Below are 20,811 nucleotides of genomic sequence, written 5' to 3' on the forward strand. Positions count from 1 at the left end.
AAGAAATACTAACGACAACAAAAAGTTTAAGGTCACCTCCGCTGTTTAATACAAAATTTACGGACCAACTGCGCAATTTAGTCAAAAAAGAATATGGTTTCATAAATCACTTTGTAAGTATGCATACAACAGGAAGATGAAATCTCAAATCAACTTGAAGCTTACCAAAAATCGCCACAAGAACAAACACCGTCTTTAAAATTATGAAACCGATTAGAGTCCCTAACGATAATTTCCCGCTCGGTAATCTTAGATATAAACTTGGTAGCAGTATGACAATCTCCACACACGCGCAAATTCTTAAATATCCTAAGCGATGTTCTAGCAGGCGTATTAATAATCCCGTACGCAATTGCTAATCTTTCACTATGACTATTAAGAATATGCAGTTTTTCATCTTCTTCAACATCTTGCAACACAAAACTATAATCCGGAACATAACCAAGAATCTTCATTTTCTGCATTAAATTATTCAACTCTTCATATATTTCATCACATTGCGGGTGCGTTTGGTTCCCGGTATAAAAGACTTCAACTTTATTGTTTAACTCAACCGAACTCCAACCAGGCGTTTTCTTTAACCCCTTGCTATTCGCTAACGATCTCACTTTATTCACACCGTCCCATTTACCAGCATTCGCGTAGATATTGGATAACAAAACATGATATCCAACATTATCCGGGTCAACTTCTAACAAATGATCCGAAGCTACTTGACCCAAATCCGAATTACCATATATCCTACAAGCACCTAAAAGAGCACCCCAAACCGAAGCATCGGGCTTTAAAGGCATAGTCTTTATAAGAGTATACGCCTTCTCTAATTGCCCGGCCCGGCCCAATAAATCAACCAAACACCCGTAGTGCTTTAACATCGGTTTGATCCCGTAGTCGTTTTGCATTATATTAAAGCACCACTCACCTTGTTCGACTAAACCCGAATGGCTACACGCCGACAATAACGAAACGAAAGTTATTGGGTCGGGTCGAACACCTTCGTCGAGCATATCGTTAAATAGCTTAAGCGACGTTTCCCCGTTTCCGTGTATGCCGACGCATGCGATTATGGCGTTCCACGGGACCGAATTCGTTCGAGGTACTTCGTTAAATAAGTTAATCGCGTCTTCAACTTTTCCACATTTTCCATAAAAGTCAATTAGACATGTTCCGATGAAGACATCGGAAAGTAGACCCGTTTTCAAGACCCGCCCGTGGATCGTGGACCCTTCTTTTAAGGATCCGATATAAGCATACGCAGGTATAACGCTAGCCCAAGTTCCTTGATTTGGTTCTATTGCGGTTTCTACCATCATACGATACACCTCTATGGCTTCACTTGCAAGACCGTTTTGACCATATCCTGTAATCATTGTGTTCCATGAAACGACATCTTTAAGGTTGACTTTTTCAAAAAGTCTGCGTGCAGAGTCAACGTCACCTAGTTTCGCGTACATGTCCACTACCGCATTCCCTATTATCACGTCTTTTTCAAACCAACATCTCCTAAGAACAAAACCATGGACGCATTTGCTACTTCCGAAATCTCGAGACTGAGCAATACTCGATGCAACGCTTACTAACGTCAACAAATCGGGCTTAAACCCGTTGATTTGCATCTCATAAAAAAGGTAAATTGCACGATCGGGATTATTGTTTTGCTCATACGCAGCAATAATCGAATTCCATGATACCAAATCTCTGGTTGGCAATTCATCAAAAACCCTCTGTGCATGCTCTAATTCGCCAAATTTCGCATAAAAGTTTACAAACGCATTGCCGACATATAAGTCGGAATCGAGCCCATGCTTTATGACATACAAATGGGTCGTTCTTCCTTGACCCATATCATCCATTTGTGCACAAACGGGTAAAATGGTGGAAACGGTAACCGAATCCATTTTAATCCCTTCGAAGTTCATCTCATCCAAAACCCCGAGCGCCTTTTCGCCTTTCCCATTCTGACAAAACCCCGAGATTATAGCATTCCAGCAACCCATATCTCGAAACGGCATATTTTCAAATATTTGAAAAGCGCCATCAAACAAACCAAAACGGCAATACATATGCACCAAAGAAGCGGCCACGTAAACATCCCATTCCAACCCTGTTTTCAAAATCCACGCGTGAATTCTCTTTCCGTCATTTAAAACACGACACGCTTTTAACACGGGTGGAAAAGTGTAAAAATCGGGCTTCACTTCATAGTTAGGCATTTTGTATAAACAATTCAAAGCATCATTAGGAATCCCATTTCGAACGTATGCGGAGATCATTGAATTCCAAGTGTAAACGTCTTTATTTCTGATTTGATCGAATGTTTGTTGACATAAAGAGATATTACCAACATTTGCATAAAGGTTGACCAGCCTCGTGGAAATGAATAGACTTTGGACCTTCCCCAACACGATAAGTAATCCGTGAAGACATTTCGCAAGGTGGGTCTTTGTGCACGAGTTAAATAGGTGTTCGATATCAATCTCCACGTAATTTCTAACATCGTTGTTGTGTGAACGTTGATTATAATTTGTGACAGGGGAGTATGATGTATGAAGACAACGACCAATTTGAAAAGCTTTGGAAGAACGGTTACTTTGGAAGTTTGTCAGCAGTCTGAAAGAAAAAAAATCTTGTTGAGCTAAAAACTCTCATTTACTCTATTCAAAGCATACAAGTGACTTAAAGAAAATAGTAAATAATAATAACGATAATGAACACGAATAACGAGGTTTACCTACGTGCGATTAGAACCTTGAGCATCGGAAAAACAGATCCTGGAACAAAATAGAATACAACTAATTCAGCATTAGTACAAAGAATAAGATATGTGTATACATAGAATAAGTCGTACAAACAATTGCAAGGTAACAATTACTTGATGTTTATAATTAGTACTATCTGAAAGAAATAACAGATAACTACAGGATTAAATTTTATTACTCGAAATTATTTTACTTGCAGAGGCATATAAACAAACACTTGGTGGGCATATGTAAGAAAGATTTAGATTTTAACGAAAAGGTTAGAAACGACACACTGTGCTGAATCTATAATTTTGAATCGCTTAAATACGAGAAACACTCGAATTAAAGAGGATTAGTTACGGAGTATTTTCTTAACATTTTCTTAACATTTTAGCAATTGCAAATCCCTTATAAAATCAAGCATTCTGATTATGAAAAGAAATAAATTTAATATGAGAGAGATTTATATCTACCTTTGTGATCGTCTCGGTGATGAAAACAAAGATGTTGAAAGGGTTTTAGGGGGAGAAAATTAGATAGATAGAGAGGGGGTTTTGAATTTTTGATTTTGTTTGTTAGACTTATGTGGAAGAACACCTTATGGAATAAAGCGGCTCAGCTAGCATTAATTTTAAATTTAAAAAAATAAAAAAGATAGGGGCATTCCGAGAATCGAACTCGGGACCTCTCGCACCCGAAGCGAGAATCATACCACTAGACCAAATGCCCGACTGATGATGGTGTTCATAGCAACTATCGAATTATACTATATTACTATTCCCTATACTTTTGGATTTCTTTGTAATGCTCTGGTGAAATTGTTGTAGGATAGAGAAAGGATCGTATAGATCTCACCTACCCCATACCCCATACATGCAAAATTGGGTATGTTGTTGTTGTTGTGTGCTCCGGTGAAATTGTGAAATATTTGATACTAGATATGTTTGTTATTAGAGTTTTTGTCCAACTTAAATCGCAAAAATCACAAGCATATATGATTGAGATTTCAAAGTTTAATCTAAAAAAGTGTATATAAAAGGGAAAAAAACTGCATTGACATCCTACAAGCCCAATGCGTATAGACTATACAATCATGAAAATAAACAAGGTTGCTTCAACATGGAGGATACAAAGTAGAAAATGCAAATCATTATAATCTACAACATTAACAAGCTGAAACATCCAAAAAAAAAAAAAACTACTCGATGGTCGGTTCACCTTGATGGAGCTTGACTTCGACAAACGAGTTTCTCACCAAATGTGAAGCTAATATAACAAGTTCAACCATCTCAAAACCTGCTGCAGATACACAGTCCACCTTTTCTGCACTTGAAGCACCATCGGTAGCCTCGGCTGACCAACTTACGGGAAGAGAACTACCAAGTGCGGTTTTTAAAAGGTTTGCTTCTGTCACAACGTTTTCGATTATTTCTGATTTTTTATCAACAGTATCTTCAGCTTGAACAGATTCTTTAACCTTGATAAGTGATAAACGAAGTCTACGAATTGAAGAAGTTAGATACTCCATACTTTCCAAACTCTCTTTAAGTGCCGTATACTCGATTCTCATTCTGCATAATATATTAACTAACAAATATAAAAATATGAACCTAAAGCACGATATCGGCATAACCAGACAGAAAGAAAAAAAAGGCATATCACGCAGATCATCCCTGTGGTTAACCCTTAGATTGCACGCCTCGTCCCTAAACTTTATTTTTTTGCTTCTTAGTCCCATGATTTGTGACTTTTAACACCGGTCGTCCCTCCCTCCCACGTGAGATGCACATGTGCAAAGTTAACCAAAAAAATAAACGGCCGTGAGAGGGAGAGAGGAGCGGTGTTAAAAATTAAACATTTCAAGGGAATACGAAGGCAAAAAAAAAAGTTTAGGGACGAGGCATACAACTTAGGGTAAACCACAAGGACGATCCACGTAATTATGTAAAAAAATGATTGAAAATGCACAAACCTTGCAAAATCCATAGTGCTACTAGAAGCTTTTTGTGCATACTCTTGGTGAGGATTAATCCACTGACTGAAATATGTCTTTTTTAACAAACCCTTTAACCGTCCATCCTTATCCTGAAACGAGCTTTTCGATTCACTCCCAGATAAAACGCTGCCGTGCTTTACATCATCGTTGACTTTCCTATAAGTGTCAAAACCATATGTATGTCACGAACACATTTAAGTTTAACAATAAGCTTGAAATCGTACAGTTTACAAAAAAGAAGGCATCAAACGTACTCCTGTAGGAAGCGGTATTCCTGCTTTAACTGCGCCAACTCCATAAGAGCAACAACCTTTTCATTTGTCACCTATTAAAAAGTTTACTTGCTTTTTATTAGTTGTGATTGCTCATAATATGCAATGTATAATAAGGCAATAGAATTAAGGTGAATCAATATAAATATATATGATAAATGTTACCTGTTTTAAATTGCTTTGTAGCTCCTCTAGTTTACTCTGAAGAGCTGCATTTACATTGCTCTCCAACAAATATCTTTCTTCTTCTTGTGACAAAAGCATCAATGCTGCAACCTGAATAAAATAAGTTTATGGAAGTTGAATGTAACCTGAGAGGCTCACATAATGTCTCGAATTTCGATATCTGAATCGTTAAATATTGATATATAAACAAAAAAGGACGCACCTTTTCTTGCAATGCCTGAGCAAGGGGTTCAGAAACGTCCCATGTTCCAGAACTGCAAGCTTTTGCCCAGTCCGAACTGTTTCCCTGCAAAATTTTGTAAAAGGAAACCATTAAACATATACTTGCACAAGGTTGCAAAAATAGCTACTCGGTGAGTACCCGGTTGGGGCTTTTTAGGGAGTACCCGAATGTTGACCAAGTTTGACTTTGACTGAGTTTTGACCAGTGTTGACAGATATTCCGAGTTTTAATTCAGAGTTCAGACACACATACCTTGTCTTCTGCGATCTGAACAAGGGCTTCTGGGCCATCATCAGCTTCAGAAATGGACACGCTTGGCATCTCAGGAACATTTTCCTGCAACATATGAACTTCTATAATCCTAATCCATCTTTATTATATATTACGTAGTACTGTTTTTCTTTGGATATTATATAATTTAATTTATATAACTATAAACAAAAAGCTTAAACAAAGGATCATATACCTTTGTAATAGTATCTGAGCCGGTATCGGGACTTTTATGTACATCACGACAGTCATTTTCTTGCAATCCCACATCTCTCTGAGGAGACATATTGTTGAGTTCTCCGTTTAAATAAATTAGTCTCATATTTTCTTTAATATCGTCAACAACTGATTTAATATAAGATGATTCATCCGCAAGCAAATTCACAATCTCAAGTCTGTACTGGGAATGGAATGTGCGTATGCCTAATAAATCCCTTTGCATCTTCTCTTCCATAACGACCTGTATTAAATAACAAGTCACATAAATTTGCATTAATTTCCGTATCGTAGTCTAGTTGTTAATTAAAAGGTTAATCTCACATTCTTGCTTTTCAAATCATTAACCATCTTCTTCAAATGTTTCTCGATCTCCAATCCCTGTTTCCCAATAAGAACAAACAACTCAGCAAGAAGAAACCTAAAGGGTAATGTTCTTTGTTAGTATATGAAAAAAAAAAAATCATTAAAATAGCAGTGAGAGAACAACCAACCAGACAGTTAGTTAAATTTGGGTTATTATCTGAAATGGTTACTAAAAGTGCCAAAGCATGTAACAATCTAAAACAACCCGTAACTAATTAACTGCCTGGTTGTTATTCACAATGTTCTTTAGCACAAAATTGCACTCATATAATAACATTCTTACACAACTCACAGACCATAAGCAAATAAATTACCATTTGTAGCTTGCTCCGAAGATTATTAACAGAATTTCTCAATGCCTCCACTTCTTCCTCTAGTGCAGTCTGTCTGAATCAAAAGTTAATCGAGTTGCATATGCAAAATTCTAATAGTCGTTTGTTACTTATTAGAACTTACGATGTATTTGGTGGTTGATGATTCCCCATAACCAGTAAATGTCCACATATCTTCTGAATCATTCAATAGGACAGTACACTTATCCTCCCAACTAACATCGTCATATTCATTTAAAGAATGCTGTCTGATGTCATAAAACTTGGTGATCACCTGTAACAAATAAAATACCAATTTCATAAAACTACGCTTAGGTAAAAATCATATAGTAGAAAAAGATGATATGGACAACATAGTACCTGCTTAAATATTTCATTCTCCTTTTGTTCTTTTTGTAAATTAGTTTGAAGTGTAGATGAGAGTGTCTTTTCTTCAAAAACAGCCGAGCTGAGTTCTTCTATCCTGATCCCGCCATATTAATCAGAAGTTTGCTTAAAAATTTAAATAAATACCAGAAAACAGATAAAGGCAATGCCTTTATGAGCAATATATACTTACTTTTGCTTCATTATGTCAAACTTCTGTGTCGCCATTTCCTCTTTCTCCTTGGCTTGTTCGGCCTACAGTCATATGTACCATTTCAAATAGTTAGTGCAGGAACAAACTCAAACAACATTAAAGATTAAAGATAATCGATTGAAATAATTATATCTAGTAAATGCAGAGGCTCAAGAGACTATCACCTCCATTATTGCAGTATCACGTTCAGAGAATGCAGCAGCAACTGAACTTTGGAAAAATTTAATCTGCTTCTCTGCTTCTAAGCTCTACATAAGTTAACTAACATAAGCATCCTAAAGTTTTTATCATTTTTAATCCATTTAAGCTTGGTAATCATATCCAAAAAAAAAAAAAAAAACCTTGTTAAGCTCCGTGGCATGTAAATCAGCTAATTGGTTCTGTAATAGACGTTAGAATGTTAGTATGTACGGATCAAGAATCACTAACAAAAAACTTAAACGAAGGCAAATCTCACTTTAATACGATAAGCCTCCGAAAGCTCTTCTTGGAGATTTGCATTCTCTCTTAAGCAAGCGGTTAACTTTTTTTTCAATTCATCTCTCTCCTGCTCCAGACCAGCTGTCCTAATTCGTTATTAACAATATATTAATTAATGCTAATCGACAATTGCACATATATTAAAATACTAGTATAAGAGATTTTAAGTAACAGAAACCTTTGAATTTGCATTCTGGATGCAACAGCAGCGTAACTAGGTCCAGATTGTTGCATACAAATTTGCTCTATATCATTTCGTAATTCATCGCGCTCTACATATCAATATCAATATTCACCGTACGAAATTTCAGTTACTATAATCAACTTAACTAATGAACAATACAAAACAGCAAGCATACCGCGTTCCAACAGTTCGATACGCGAAATTAACGTGGCACGATCGTCTAACTTATCATCCATGGCTGCGAATTCCAGTAAGAACGTAGCACAAACTATATACAACAATATAAATACCGATGAAAATAGTTTAATAAGTCAATCAAAATCGGAATTAAAGTATTATTGGGAATTATATAGATGGAAACAATAACAGATAACTCATAACAGTAGTAGTTAAATAAAAAACATGGTAAGAGGGATTCAGTGTTTGAGTTAATTGAACATGACGAGATAATCATATCTGTATGAATACACATATGAGTAGAAATTAGGGAAAATAAGAGGGAATTAAAATAGTTACCGGAGTTGTAATATGTGTAAACCCTAGAAATCAGATTTAAACAGGAGAGATCAGAACGAACGATCATACAAGAAAGAAACAGTTTCCGTTTAATGATTTTTTAGGCTATGTTTTGTGTAGCGTTGTTAATTGTAAATGAGTGAGTGACTCACTTACACTCTTGGTTGTATTGGTTGTGTGAAGATCCGAAAATTTTCGACCAAATTTAAACTCAATCTTTATAAGATTCTTACACGATAAGCAAAGTCTATTAGATTGTGTCTCAAAAATTTTGAACTATTCAATTGATCATCGACCATTTCCGACGATTCACGAACAACTAATTGTAAATAGATATGTACATATTTAATTTAATATATATTAATTTGAAATGTTATATGATCCGATTATTATAATTTACTATGTAAAATAAAATAAAATATGATATTATAATAATAATTATTATTTAAAACATAACTATATATAAATAAAGTATATTAAAAATAAATATTAAATGATTGTAATACTCGTTTGATGTTCCGATTGATATTAAGCAAGTTAAATTCAAATTTATATAATTTTAAAATAAACGGTGATACGAAAATGAGTTCTATAAATTTTAGGCTTATTAAAAGTGTATTTAGGAACTATTTATTGAATTTTAAAAACTTTTTATATTTTACTTGGGGTTGAGAGTGATTAATTAATATAATTTTTATTTAATAGTTAATGATCGAATTTTATACCATAATGACCAAAATAAATAAATATAGTTAATTTAAAAATATGGAATTTTTCTGAACACTTTTATCCGCCACTGATTTCGCACGATACACAGTCCGTTAAAACTGTCGGTAAGTACTTCCAAATTCAACGGCTGCTATACTATTTGTAAAGTTTCTTTTAAATTCTAAACGTGAGAATTAGTTAATGTTTCTATGTATGACTTATTCATATTTATATATTAATCATATATGCATAATGGATCCAACACATTACCACTATCTCAATTATATGTAAATTACATACATATATTGCAAGGTGAGATGCATACACTCATATGAGTTTTATGCACCCTTTTCTTTCTTTCTTTCTTTCCTGGTTCGACATAAATAATAAACAAACACATATTCACCAAACAAGTCCCTTGTGCTTCTTTTTGATGCAACCCTCATCACCACCTTTTGTTACTACTACTTCGTTGGAGAATCAACTCACAACCACAACCAAACCACCACAACAACTCCATAACCACCATCATTAAAACACACTCAATCTCCACTCATTCGTATGAAACTGCAGCTATTGTTTTCGCTGATTAACAAACAAGAATTATATGTACCCACCATCATAACCATCGAAAAACATAAAGGCCTTTCTGTTCTTTATCTTTGCTACTATTAGAATGAGCCAAACCATGTTTTACTATTACTTGTCGTGATCTTCTACTGCCTTTATATTGTATCTATTTTCTTTCTGTTTCCTGCACGAGTTCGAAACCACAATACCATCACATACAAACACCCTTTTACAAATACGTTTCTGTTTCCTTTACAACTGTAAACAGACGAATTAAGTGCTTGTTCTTTTCTGTTCGAATGCCAAATACCAAGAACACCCACTATGTTTTGTTTTTTGTTTACTGCTTCGATAATCAAACCAGGCTGCTGCAACATTTGTAATCTTTTCTGTTCCTAATTCGTTTATAAACTGCTGCTACTGCAGTGTTTTATTCGTTGAACAGCTGATCGAACTGTTGTAGCTTTCTATTGGAACTAAAACAACCTAGTGAATTAAAATAGAAAAGAAATATAAAAGGTGGTTTAAGTGACTGACATAATTAGTGGAGGGAGTACATATATTTATCATATACATGACTTTACAAGTCATATGCTTATGGCTTTTAGAAAGTGGATAAATTAAATACAATCAAAAGGCTTTATTAGCAAGCAATATTAAATTGCTAGGACAAAAATTGGATTAGATCTTTTTATGAGTAGAGAACGATATGATGATGGAAGAATATGTTAATAATGACGATGATGGTTTGATATGGTTTATGATCAAATGTAAACTATGATGATGAATGAATTATGTTGACGAGGTCGTATAAATATATGATAATGATACGTAATACAGATGGTGATAGTGAACCGAAAGCCTTAAGGGTTTTGATGTGTGCGAGGTGGGGTATGAAATACTATATATTTTTAATACGAAATACGTTACAAATTACACAAGTTTTAATTATTTATTTACAGACGAGATATACCTAAACCTTGCTACAACACTATAGGCAGTGTACCTAATCGTAGAGTAGTATAGTTTTTAGTAAGTCCGGTTCGTTCCACAGGGATACAACTTATTTTACACTATATTTTTAAACAATTATATTTGTACAAAATATATTATATATAGTAATAATATATAAAAGGGGGTTTACCGTTTAATGACCGGTTTGTCAATTTTATATTTTAAGTCACAATTAAAACCTAATGCAACATATAAATGACGACAATTAAAGTAGCAAAAATTAAAATGCGATAAGAAATAAAATAACGGAATTATGCTTAATTTGTCACGACCCGGAAAATTTCGACTAATTTTAAACCCAACTCTTGATACGATTTAATATTTTTGACACAATAAGAAAAGTCTGTTAGGTTGAGTCTCAAAAAGTTTGAACTGTTTCATATATTCAATTGACCTTTGACTAGTTCCGACGATTCACGAATCATTGTTTGTAAATATGTGTACATAAATAAATATATATGTGTATATAATTTGAATTACATTAATATTATATACAATTATTGTTATAAATATGTAAAATAATAATGTGCATTGTAATGAAAACTATTATCTTATATATATATATATATAGGAAAATCATTTAATATATATATTGTTACAATTCAAATTATCCTGTACAAAATATATATTTAATATATTCATTTATGTAATAAAAACTTGTAATGTAAATATATATTATTTCGGAATATATATAATTATATATTGTACGAACTTGTTTTACATTATTTAGAAATACTCATTCTATTTTCTTAAGAAAGTTAATGACGATTATTTTATATATGTATAATTATAAAGTTAACATATGATATATATATATATATATATATATATATATATATATATATATATATATATATATATATATAATTTTTACACATAGTTATTTAAATGAATATTATATGTAATTTACAAAACTTATATTTATAGAAATTGTTAATATTTCATAAATATGTGTTAATATTAATATGTTATATTATTATTATTATTAATAGTATTATAACATTATTAATATAGATATTTATTATTAATATAACTATAATATATATATATATATATATATATATATATATATAATCAGATATATACAAAAATGTGCAAGGTTTTTCTTCATCTACTTTATTTTTTTGTTGTGTTCCCTTTGGATTGAATAAATTGTCGGGATATCCAGTTATATATCAATCGATCTTTGAAGGACAAAAGCCATTCAATATTCCATCTCTTTCTCTCTCATTTTCTATCTCTCTTTCGTTGAATCACCATCACGATCAAACACCACCACCAACGGCCACCTACGAATCCTCATCACTATCACCATCCTTGTTTTCTGTTTTAAATTCGCGAACGCCACTACCACCCGTCATCTTTTAATCACCAATCCTCACCATCATCGTAAACTCATCACCTTGGTTCACCACTTTCACCCAGCACCATCTTTCTGACAGAAACCACCATCACCGATCATCTAGAACAACCATTAAACCACCACATCAACAAAAAAAAAATGTTGCTTCTGTTTTGCTATTTCAACCGAGACCCAAAAACCAACACCCACGTAGAAACCCTTGCTCGTTGTCACTGTTTTATATATATATATTTTTTTTCTTTTCTTTCATCGATGGCTGTTGCAGTTCATTGTTGCTGCAAACTATTCTGTTTTCTTGTTTCTTATTCGTCAAAAAACCAAACCCTTACCATGTAAACATAGCTGCAACGTTTTCCTCTTCTTTCTTTCCTTCTGTTTTCAAACTAGTGCCACCGGCTGCTTCTATATACTATTTCTGTTTCGATTTGTAACCAACACCTACAGCTAATTGTAAGGTGTATTACAGCTACTGATTCCCTTTATGGCCGACATAAACGTAAAAAGAAAAAAAAAAGATATAAACGATGATGATAAAGACCTAACCCCACAAATAATTCCTAAGTTTCCAGCTGTTAATATTCACAAATCTAAATGGATGTATTTCCTTGAAGTCGGGCAGTAGGCCTTTGAATTATATTGGGCCGTAAATAAATTAAGTGTTGGGCCGAGCATTACTTAGTTGTATTGTAGGGTCGAGACTTATTTAGTTATTAGGCTAGTTAATTGGAATTCTAACTAGTTTGTGTTGGGCCGTGATGTTGTGGCAATATTTTGGGCCGTGATTTGGGATTTGGGTCGAGTTAGATATAGACTCAAACATAAGATTTCCTTGATACAATTAAAATGATGATGATAAAACTGAAAACGTTAAAATATGATGTTAATGCGATTGTGATGTGATGATGACATGATAGAAGCTTGAGGAAGGACAGACGAATTAGGATAGATAGTTATAATTCAGATTTGAAACAGAAATGAGATAGTAGAGGGATGGTATGGAGTGTTGGTGTTTAAACAAGGGGTCGCGTGTTCAATCCCGGGCCATGGCGTTTATTTGTTTAAAACTTGTTTTAAAGGTAGCCCTCTTTTCATATTATTATTATTATTATTATTATTATTATTATTATTATTATTATTATAATAAACCTCATTATTTCTAAAACTATCATTTGTAACAATATTAGTACTATTATTATTATTATTAATATCATTAACATGATTTTTATATATATATATTTATTATTATTTTGATTATCATTAATACTAAAATAAACATTATAACTAAAATTATTACTACCATTTGAATTAATATTATTTTATCATTATTATTATTATTATCATTAAATATGATTTTATTTTCATTATTAATATTATTATCGTTATTTTTATTACTAGTATGACTATTAATATTATAAGTATCATTATTTTCAATATATTATTATTATCATTACTACAACTAAAATAACTAGTATTATTATCAAAAGTTAATATTGTCATTAATAAACCTAAATATTAATATTATCAACACTGTTTTAGTATCATTAAAATCATTATTTTATTAAATCAAAAGTATTTATATAAGAATATATCAAGTACATATATGATAACTATATAAATATTACCTTACTATATTAAATAAATAATATATAATTAATATATACAAACGGATTGATTATTATTACATGATTTATTATATGTGTTAATATATATATATATATATATAAATGATATAGGTTCGTGAATCCGAGACCAACCCTATATTTGTTCAATGACGTCATATGTATTTTTACTACAAAATACAGTATGGTGAGTTTCATTTGCTCCCTTTTTAATTGTTTTTGCAATATATATTTTTGGGCTGAGAATACATGCGCTGCTTTTATAAATGTTTTACGAAATAGACACAAGTACTTAAAATACATTCTACGTTGAGTTGTACCACTGGCATACTTCCCTGTAGCTTGGTAACTACTATTTACATGTGTATTGTAAACGCAAATCCTGTTGATAGATCTATCGGGCCTGACAACCCCAACCGGACTGGACGACCAGTATTCAACGGTTGCACAGTACTTCGTTTTGGTGACTACACTTGGTACGGTGTAGTGAGATTTCATAATAAAGGGAATATGCGACGTTGATTAAATGTTAAGTATGGTTACCAAGTGCTCAACCACTTAGAATGCTTTACATACACTTGCAAGTGTATTATGTTTATGATTATGAAATCTTGTGGTCTATTTGTAACAGACTGAAACCCGAGCTAGTTGTAAGTTGTCTATCTTGCCCTTAGGGTTATGCTTAGTTTTAAGTGCTTTTATTTTAATTATTTTATTGGTGTTATTTTATTAATTGGTTAAGACCAGTTTGTGACAAGGGTCCCAGAACATGTTTGTTTTATTTATTTGGACCTCGTTTGGGTTATCTAATCTTGTGCGAAAGATATCAGATAACTGATAAATACCCATGTGTTGTGGGGTATGGGATTTAATGCCTATTTAAGAGTGTAAATGGTTTTTTTATTCTCATTTCTAGACATTTCCCAAATTTAGTACGTACCTACTCTTTCATCCTTCACAAATCCTAAATTAATCCAAGCTAGAAATTTGATTGTAAGGCTTTAAGGATTGATTCATATCATCCTTGTGATCATCTAATCAGGTTTGTTTACTTGAATCCTTGCTTTGATTCTTGAATAAATGGGTTTTTTGTGTTCTTGAATAAAAAGTGTGATTTTAAGCTTGAATCTTCATATTTGGTGTTTGTTATGCTTAATTGATGTTAGAAATAGATTGTATATATGTTTAGTAACTTTCTTGTGCTTAAAATTTGGTCAAAAACACTTAGAAATCAAGTTTTTGGAGAAAAAATCATAAGATCTTCGAAACCCAGTTTGCTACAGTACCCGGGTTGCTACAGTACCGGGTTGCTACAGTGCCCGAGTTGCTACAGTGTCATTATTTGCTACAGTGTCACTATTTGCTACAGTGTCACTATTTGCTACAGTGTCACTATTTGCTACAGTACCGAGCTGCTACAGTACCCGAGTTATTACAGTACCCGAGTTGCTACAGTACCGAGTTGCTACAGTGTCACTATTTGCTACAGTACCTTTTATGAAATTGAGACGGGCGTAACTTTCAAAACGTAACTCCGTTTTTGATGAATAAACTATCGTTAGAATCGTAATAAAGAATACTTTTCAATGGTGAACTTTTAAGAACCTAGATCAAACTGTTTTTGGGTCTGAAAAGGAGTTTTAGTGTGTATGTCGTGTTTTGCATGCACCTGTATGTCATTATTGAATGGAGTCATGATGTAGATTCATAAAATTATGAATATATGATGTTATGACCTAGTTTATAGTATGATTTGATTATACTATTGATTGAGATATGTATATTGACTTCGTTGTGTTGTTCTCAGGTGATAAGAACAAGGAAGAAGCTCAGAAGTAAGATAACTGAGCTGTAGCTGGTAATCGGTGAGTGGGTCTATCTCCGGATAAAGTTTAAGTAGCATATCATGCTACTGTGGTTGACTCTTTTACCATGCATAGTATAGAAATTGCCATGTTAGAATAATATAGTATGCCTGATGTTGTATGTGAATTATGTGTACACTGTGTGAATGGCACCAGTCGGGCCTAGGGAGACTGGGGACTCGAGACCGTGCCTAGGAGAGGTTAGAGTCCGTATGAGGTCAACCGTGCCTAGGGGAGGTTGGGTCCATAGGCTACTGATTGTAGAGTATAGTGTGAACGATGCATCCCCTGCATCTGGATAACTATACTGTGAATTGAGTAGCAGGGACTATCGGTAGACTCAAGTACGATCAGCTAGGAGTCGTGTGCTCGTACAAGCCGCCGATCCTCGTATTGTCTTATTGTATGCTAGTTGATAGTTAGCATGTGTTGTTGTTAGCATATAGCTTGTGTGTGACTTAAGCTATATCTGTTAGATAGATTCCATTCACTTAGCGGTGAGCTAATCCCCCACATATTCTCCCCTTGCAGGTTTAGGTACTGCTAGTCGGGAAGGGTGCTATTGCAGAAGACATGTTTGACAACCCAACTCTGATGTGGACTTTTGTATAAATAATGTTTTGTGATAACGTAACACCGTTGTGTAAACTTAAACGTAATGACGTGACTTATATTGTGTTTGTTAATAAAGTCTTCCGCTGTGTATTTAAAAAAAAAAATGGCCAGTGTTACAAGTTGGTATCAGAGCATGGTTTGGCAGCAAATACGTGCGCGTATTTTGTTCCCAAACCCTGAGGCAAGTCAAACATGTCTGTGGGAGTGGGGGCTAAGTGAAAATAGGATATACGTGTGTTAGTTGTGATTGAACTAACTGTTATCCACTAAGCTTTTGTGTGAGCTGTTTTGTAGCACAGGTATGGCTGATAGAAACGCAACTGGCCCATCTAACCCCGGAACATTCAGAGCACCAGAAGAAGGTGTTGAGTCAGATGATGATCAGAGTAGTTACATCCTTCAGTTAGAAAGCAAGCTAAAAGAGGCCGAGGACAAAATTAATGAGCTTGAATTGGCGAGGCATTCTGGAAATGATGATACACCACCTGGATTCCCAACCGCGCAATCCCAAACGATACCTAATGTGCCCCAGAACCAGTTTCAGAATCAAATACCTAACCAATATTATATGCCACCACAAAACACCTTTACTTACCAAAATCCCATGATGATGAATCCATATCAAATGCAAATATTCCATCAACCTTACATGCAACCACCCAAAAGATGTACGTATAAGAACTTCCGTGATTGCAAACCCTCCGAGTTCTCTGGAAGTACTGATCCGACTGTAACTCTCAATTGGTTGCGAGAAGTTGAAAGGGTATTTGAAGCGTGTCAGTGTGAACCCGAGCTGAAGGTAACATATGCTAATAGACTGTTGAAAGGTAGGGCTATGATTTGGTGGGATTCTTTGATTTCTAGTATATCAAAAGAGCAAGTGAGTATGATCACATGGGAGCAGTTTCATGGGAAGGTGTGTGAACAATATTGTAATCCATTTGATATGAACCGAATCAAGACTGAGTTTCTTGAAATGAAGATGACACCTCAAATGACGATCGATGAGGTAGTAGAGAAGTTTATGGATAAACTGAGGTTTGTACAACAATGGGTGCCAGATGAAGCGTCTCGTATCCAGCATTTTGTTAATATCATTCTGCCTGAGTACAGAACTTTTGTTAGAACAGCTACATCATTGTCTCAAGCTGTTGTGATGGCTAAGATGGTAGAAAGTGATGTTCAGGCTGCCAGAAACAGAATGTTTGGTAATGTGCTACAACAAGGTGGGCAAGTATCTGGTCAATCAGGATCTAAATTCAAGAAGTCTAGTGGGTTTAAATCGAAGGGTAAAAGTGGTCAGAGTAGTACTGGATCTGGATCAGGTAAAGGGAATTGGTGTCACACGTGTCGATCTTCTCACAGTGGTCAGTGTTCTGAGGCTACAAGAAGATGCTTAAAGTGTGGTGTTGTTGGGCATGAGTCTTCAGCATGCCCGTATCCGAATAATGTGTGTTGGAGTTGTCACAAACCAGGGCATCGTGCAATTAGTTGTCCGTCGAAGAGTGGTAGTTCCGGGGCAGGGTCAGGGGCGCGTTCAGCATCAGCTGGAGGGTCAACTGCCTCGAGTGGGCAGAAGAGGAAGAACCCTCCAACAGCAGAGGCTAGAGCTTTTCAGATGTCGGTGGAAAATGCTGTGGCAACCGACGAAGTAATCACCGGTATGTTTCTAATCAACTCAATACCTGCTCGCGTATTGTTTGATTGTAGTGCCAATAGATGTTTTATGTCCCTAGATTTCTGTGCTAAGTTGAATTTACCAGCTACTATGTTACCCAAGACGATTAGTGTAGAAGTAGCTGATGGTAAGACCACACCCGTCACAACCTATGTGACTGGGGTTTGTATAGAGATCGAAGGGAAGTCTTTCCCGGTGACTTGTTTAGTGTTACATATTCCTAGCTTTGATGTAGTACTAGGAATTGATTGGTTGAGCTCGCTTAGGGCTAATATTAAGTGTGATAGGAAAATGATTACCTTTCGTTCGACCGATGGAACCCGTGTTGTGGCCCGAGGGGAGCGGGGAGGGTATAATTTTCTGTTGATAACCATGATGAAAGCGAAAAAGTCGATGGCAAAGGGTTGTGAATCATTTCTTGCATATGTGATTGATGCAAAGAAAGAAAAGAAAACAGTGGCCGATATTTCGATAGTATCAGAATTTCCCGAAGTGTTCCCAGATGAGTTACCAGGTCTGCCGCCGGTAAGGGAAGTTGAATATAAGATTGAATTGGTTCCTGGAACAACTCCAGTTGCAAAAGCTCCATACCGATTAGCGCCGTCTGAAATCCGTGAAATGATGTCACAGATTCAAGAACTATTAGATCGTGGGTTTATCCGACCGAGTTCTTCACCGTGGGGTGCTCCGGTATTGTTTGTTAAAAAGAAATATGGGTCAATGCGTATGTGTATTGATTATCGTGAATTGAACAAAAGAACAGTGAAGAATAAGTATCCGTTACCTCGAATAGACGATTTGTTCGATCAGTTACAGGGTGCTTCATTCTTTTCTAAGATAGACTTACGATCCGGATATCATCAGGTTCGTGTTGCTGAATCAGATATATCGAAAACAGCGTTCAGAACAAGGTATGGTCATTATGAATTTCTTGTCATGCCGTTTGGGTTGACGAATGCGCCAGCAATCTTCATGGATCTAATGAATAGAGTGTGTCGCCCGTTCTTAGATAAGTTTGTGATTGTGTTTATAGATGATATACTGGTGTATTCAAAGACCAAAAGTGAACATGCTGAACATCTGAGACAGGTTTTGAACATGTTGAAACGTGAATAACTATTTGCAAAATTTTCAAAGTGTGAATTTTGGTTACGTGAAGTGCAGTTTTTGGGTCATGTGATTTGTGCCGAGGGTATAAAAGTTGATCCGACAAAGATAGAAGCGGTAATGAATTGGAATTCTCCGAAGACTCCGACTGAGATTAAGAGTTTTCTGGGATTAGCCGGTTATTATTGCAGATTTATCAAGGATTTCTCGAAAATAGCGGGTCTGTTGACTAAGTTGACTCGTAAAGATGTAGCCTTTCGATGGACTGATGAACAGGAAAAGGCTTTTCAGATTTTGAAACAGCTACTGTGTCAGGCACCAGTGTTAGCTTTACCAGAAGGTTCAGACAACTTCGTGGTATACTGTGATGCATCATATGCTGGGTTCGGTTGTGTATTAATGCAAAGAGATAAAGTAATCGCCTACGCCTCGCGACAGTTGAAAGTTCATGAGAAGAATTATCCAGTGCATGATCTTGAAATGGCTGCAGTAGTGTTTGCTTTGAAACTGTGGAGACACTATTTGTATGGAACCCATTGTGTTATATGTACAGATCACAAGAGTTTGCAGTATATCTTCTCACAGAAAGAATTGAATATGCGTCAGAGACGATGGCAAGAGTTGATCAAAGATTACGATTGTGAAATTAAATACCATCCGGGTAAGGCAAATGTGGTTGCAGATGCGCTAAGTCGTAAAAAGTCAAGTGAAAATGTGAAATTTCTTCGTTTGAATATAACTTCAGATTTGATTAACAGTTTAAGAACCATTCAGGCCCGTGCTTTAGAGGACGAACATATTAAATCTGAACAAATGACCAAATGAAAAGTGGACTTAATTGATGACTCACGTGGACTAAAGACCTTAAACAATCGTGTTTGGGTGCCTAAGCTTGGAGATTTGAGGGATTTAATCATGACGGAAGCTCACAAATCCAGATTGACAGTACATCCGGGTAGTAATAAGATGTATCATGATTTGAAAACAGTGTATTGGTGGCCAACAATGAAATCGGATATTGCCCGTTATGTCGAAAAGTGTCATATATGTGCTCAAGTGAAGGCAGAACATCAGAAACCTTATGGTTCATTACGTCAGTTACAGATTCCAGAGTGGAAATGGGAACATATAACGATGGATTTTGTGACCAAATTACCTCGAACTCAGAAAAGACATGATATGATTTGGGTAATAGTGGATCGTCTAACTAAAAGTGCTCATTTTCTTGCTACTCGTGAAACAGCTTCGTTAAGTGAGTTAGCCGAATTGTATGTGAAAGAAATAGTTAGTCGTCATGGTGTGCCGTTATCGATCGTTTCCGACAGAGATTCCAGATTTGTGTCCAATTTTTGGAATAGTCTTCAACAGAATCTGGGTACACGTGTGAATTTAAGTACAGCATATCATCCACAGACAGACGGACAGAGTGAAAGAACGATACAGACTTTGGAGGATATGTTAAGGGCTTGTGTGTTAGAATATGGTGGTTCGTGGGATACACATTTGCCATTGGTTGAATTCGCGTATAATAATTCATATCATTCGAGCATAGGAATGCCGCCCTATGAAATGTTGTACGGTCGTCGTTGCAGAACTCCGACTTGTTGGTTAGAAGCTGGGGAGAAACAATTTTCAGGTCCCGAAATTGTTCAAATGACAGCCAAAAAAGTTGCAATTGCGAGAGAAAAGTTGAAAGCCGCTAGAGATAGGCAGAAAATGTATGCTGATCCGCGTAGACGTCCGGTAACCTTTAATGTGGGTGAACGAGTGTATCTAAAAGTTTCGCCGTGAAAAGGGGTTATCAGATTCGGTAAACGTGGTAAGTTAGCACCTAGATTTATTGGTCCGTTTCCGATCAGTGAAGTGTTAAATGATCAGACTGTGGTGTTAGATCTTCCGCCAGAGTTAGC

The 20,811-nt window shown here is 35.1% G+C and overlaps 2 protein-coding genes and 1 non-coding gene across 3 annotated transcripts; all 3 read right to left on the minus strand.

The window, feature by feature from the left end:
* Positions 1 to 89: 89 nt before the first annotated feature.
* LOC139898002 (pentatricopeptide repeat-containing protein At4g33990) lies at positions 90 to 2,767 on the minus strand. The gene is made up of 2 exons (XM_071880714.1): positions 2,732 to 2,767; positions 90 to 2,610 (listed from the first exon to the last, which is right to left on the minus strand). Exons 1-2 carry the CDS (start codon positions 2,755 to 2,757, stop codon positions 162 to 164), a joined length of 2,475 nt encoding a protein of 824 aa, XP_071736815.1. The 5' UTR covers positions 2,758 to 2,767; the 3' UTR covers positions 90 to 161.
* A 631-nt stretch (positions 2,768 to 3,398) lies between these two features.
* On the minus strand, positions 3,399 to 3,470 carry TRNAP-CGG (transfer RNA proline (anticodon CGG)). The gene has a single exon. It is a non-coding gene; the product is annotated as a tRNA-Pro (tRNA).
* Positions 3,471 to 3,790: 320 nt separating this feature from the next.
* On the minus strand, positions 3,791 to 8,132 carry LOC139901578 (uncharacterized). The gene is made up of 17 exons (XM_071884273.1): positions 8,022 to 8,132; positions 7,841 to 7,934; positions 7,640 to 7,748; positions 7,524 to 7,562; positions 7,347 to 7,430; positions 7,162 to 7,223; positions 6,963 to 7,065; positions 6,727 to 6,876; positions 6,585 to 6,653; positions 6,229 to 6,285; positions 5,885 to 6,148; positions 5,671 to 5,754; positions 5,398 to 5,481; positions 5,175 to 5,285; positions 4,992 to 5,062; positions 4,714 to 4,863; positions 3,791 to 4,312 (listed from the first exon to the last, which is right to left on the minus strand). Exons 1-17 carry the CDS (start codon positions 8,080 to 8,082, stop codon positions 3,940 to 3,942), a joined length of 1,965 nt encoding a protein of 654 aa, XP_071740374.1. The 5' UTR covers positions 8,083 to 8,132; the 3' UTR covers positions 3,791 to 3,939.
* Between the last annotated feature and the right edge of the window lie 12,679 nt (positions 8,133 to 20,811).

Source organism: Rutidosis leptorrhynchoides, chromosome 3 (assembly GCF_046630445.1).
Source record: "Rutidosis leptorrhynchoides isolate AG116_Rl617_1_P2 chromosome 3, CSIRO_AGI_Rlap_v1, whole genome shotgun sequence".
Taxonomy (NCBI): domain Eukaryota; kingdom Viridiplantae; phylum Streptophyta; class Magnoliopsida; order Asterales; family Asteraceae; genus Rutidosis; species Rutidosis leptorrhynchoides.

Coding starts and splice junctions, on each gene's coding strand:
- LOC139898002 (XM_071880714.1), bottom strand. CDS start 2,757: ATGCTCAAGGTTCTAATCGCACGTAG. Junction 2,611..2,731: donor AAGGTTCTAATCGCACGTAG/GTAAACCTCGTT, acceptor TTTTTCTTTCAG/ACTGCTGACAAACTTCCAAA.
- LOC139901578 (XM_071884273.1), bottom strand. CDS start 8,082: ATGGATGATAAGTTAGACGATCGTGCCACGTTAATTTCGCGTATCGAA. Junction 7,935..8,021: donor TATCGAACTGTTGGAACGCG/GTATGCTTGCTG, acceptor ATTGATATGTAG/AGCGCGATGAATTACGAAAT. Junction 6,286..6,584: donor TTCGGAGCAAGCTACAAATG/GTAATTTATTTG, acceptor ATTGGGAAACAG/GGATTGGAGATCGAGAAACA.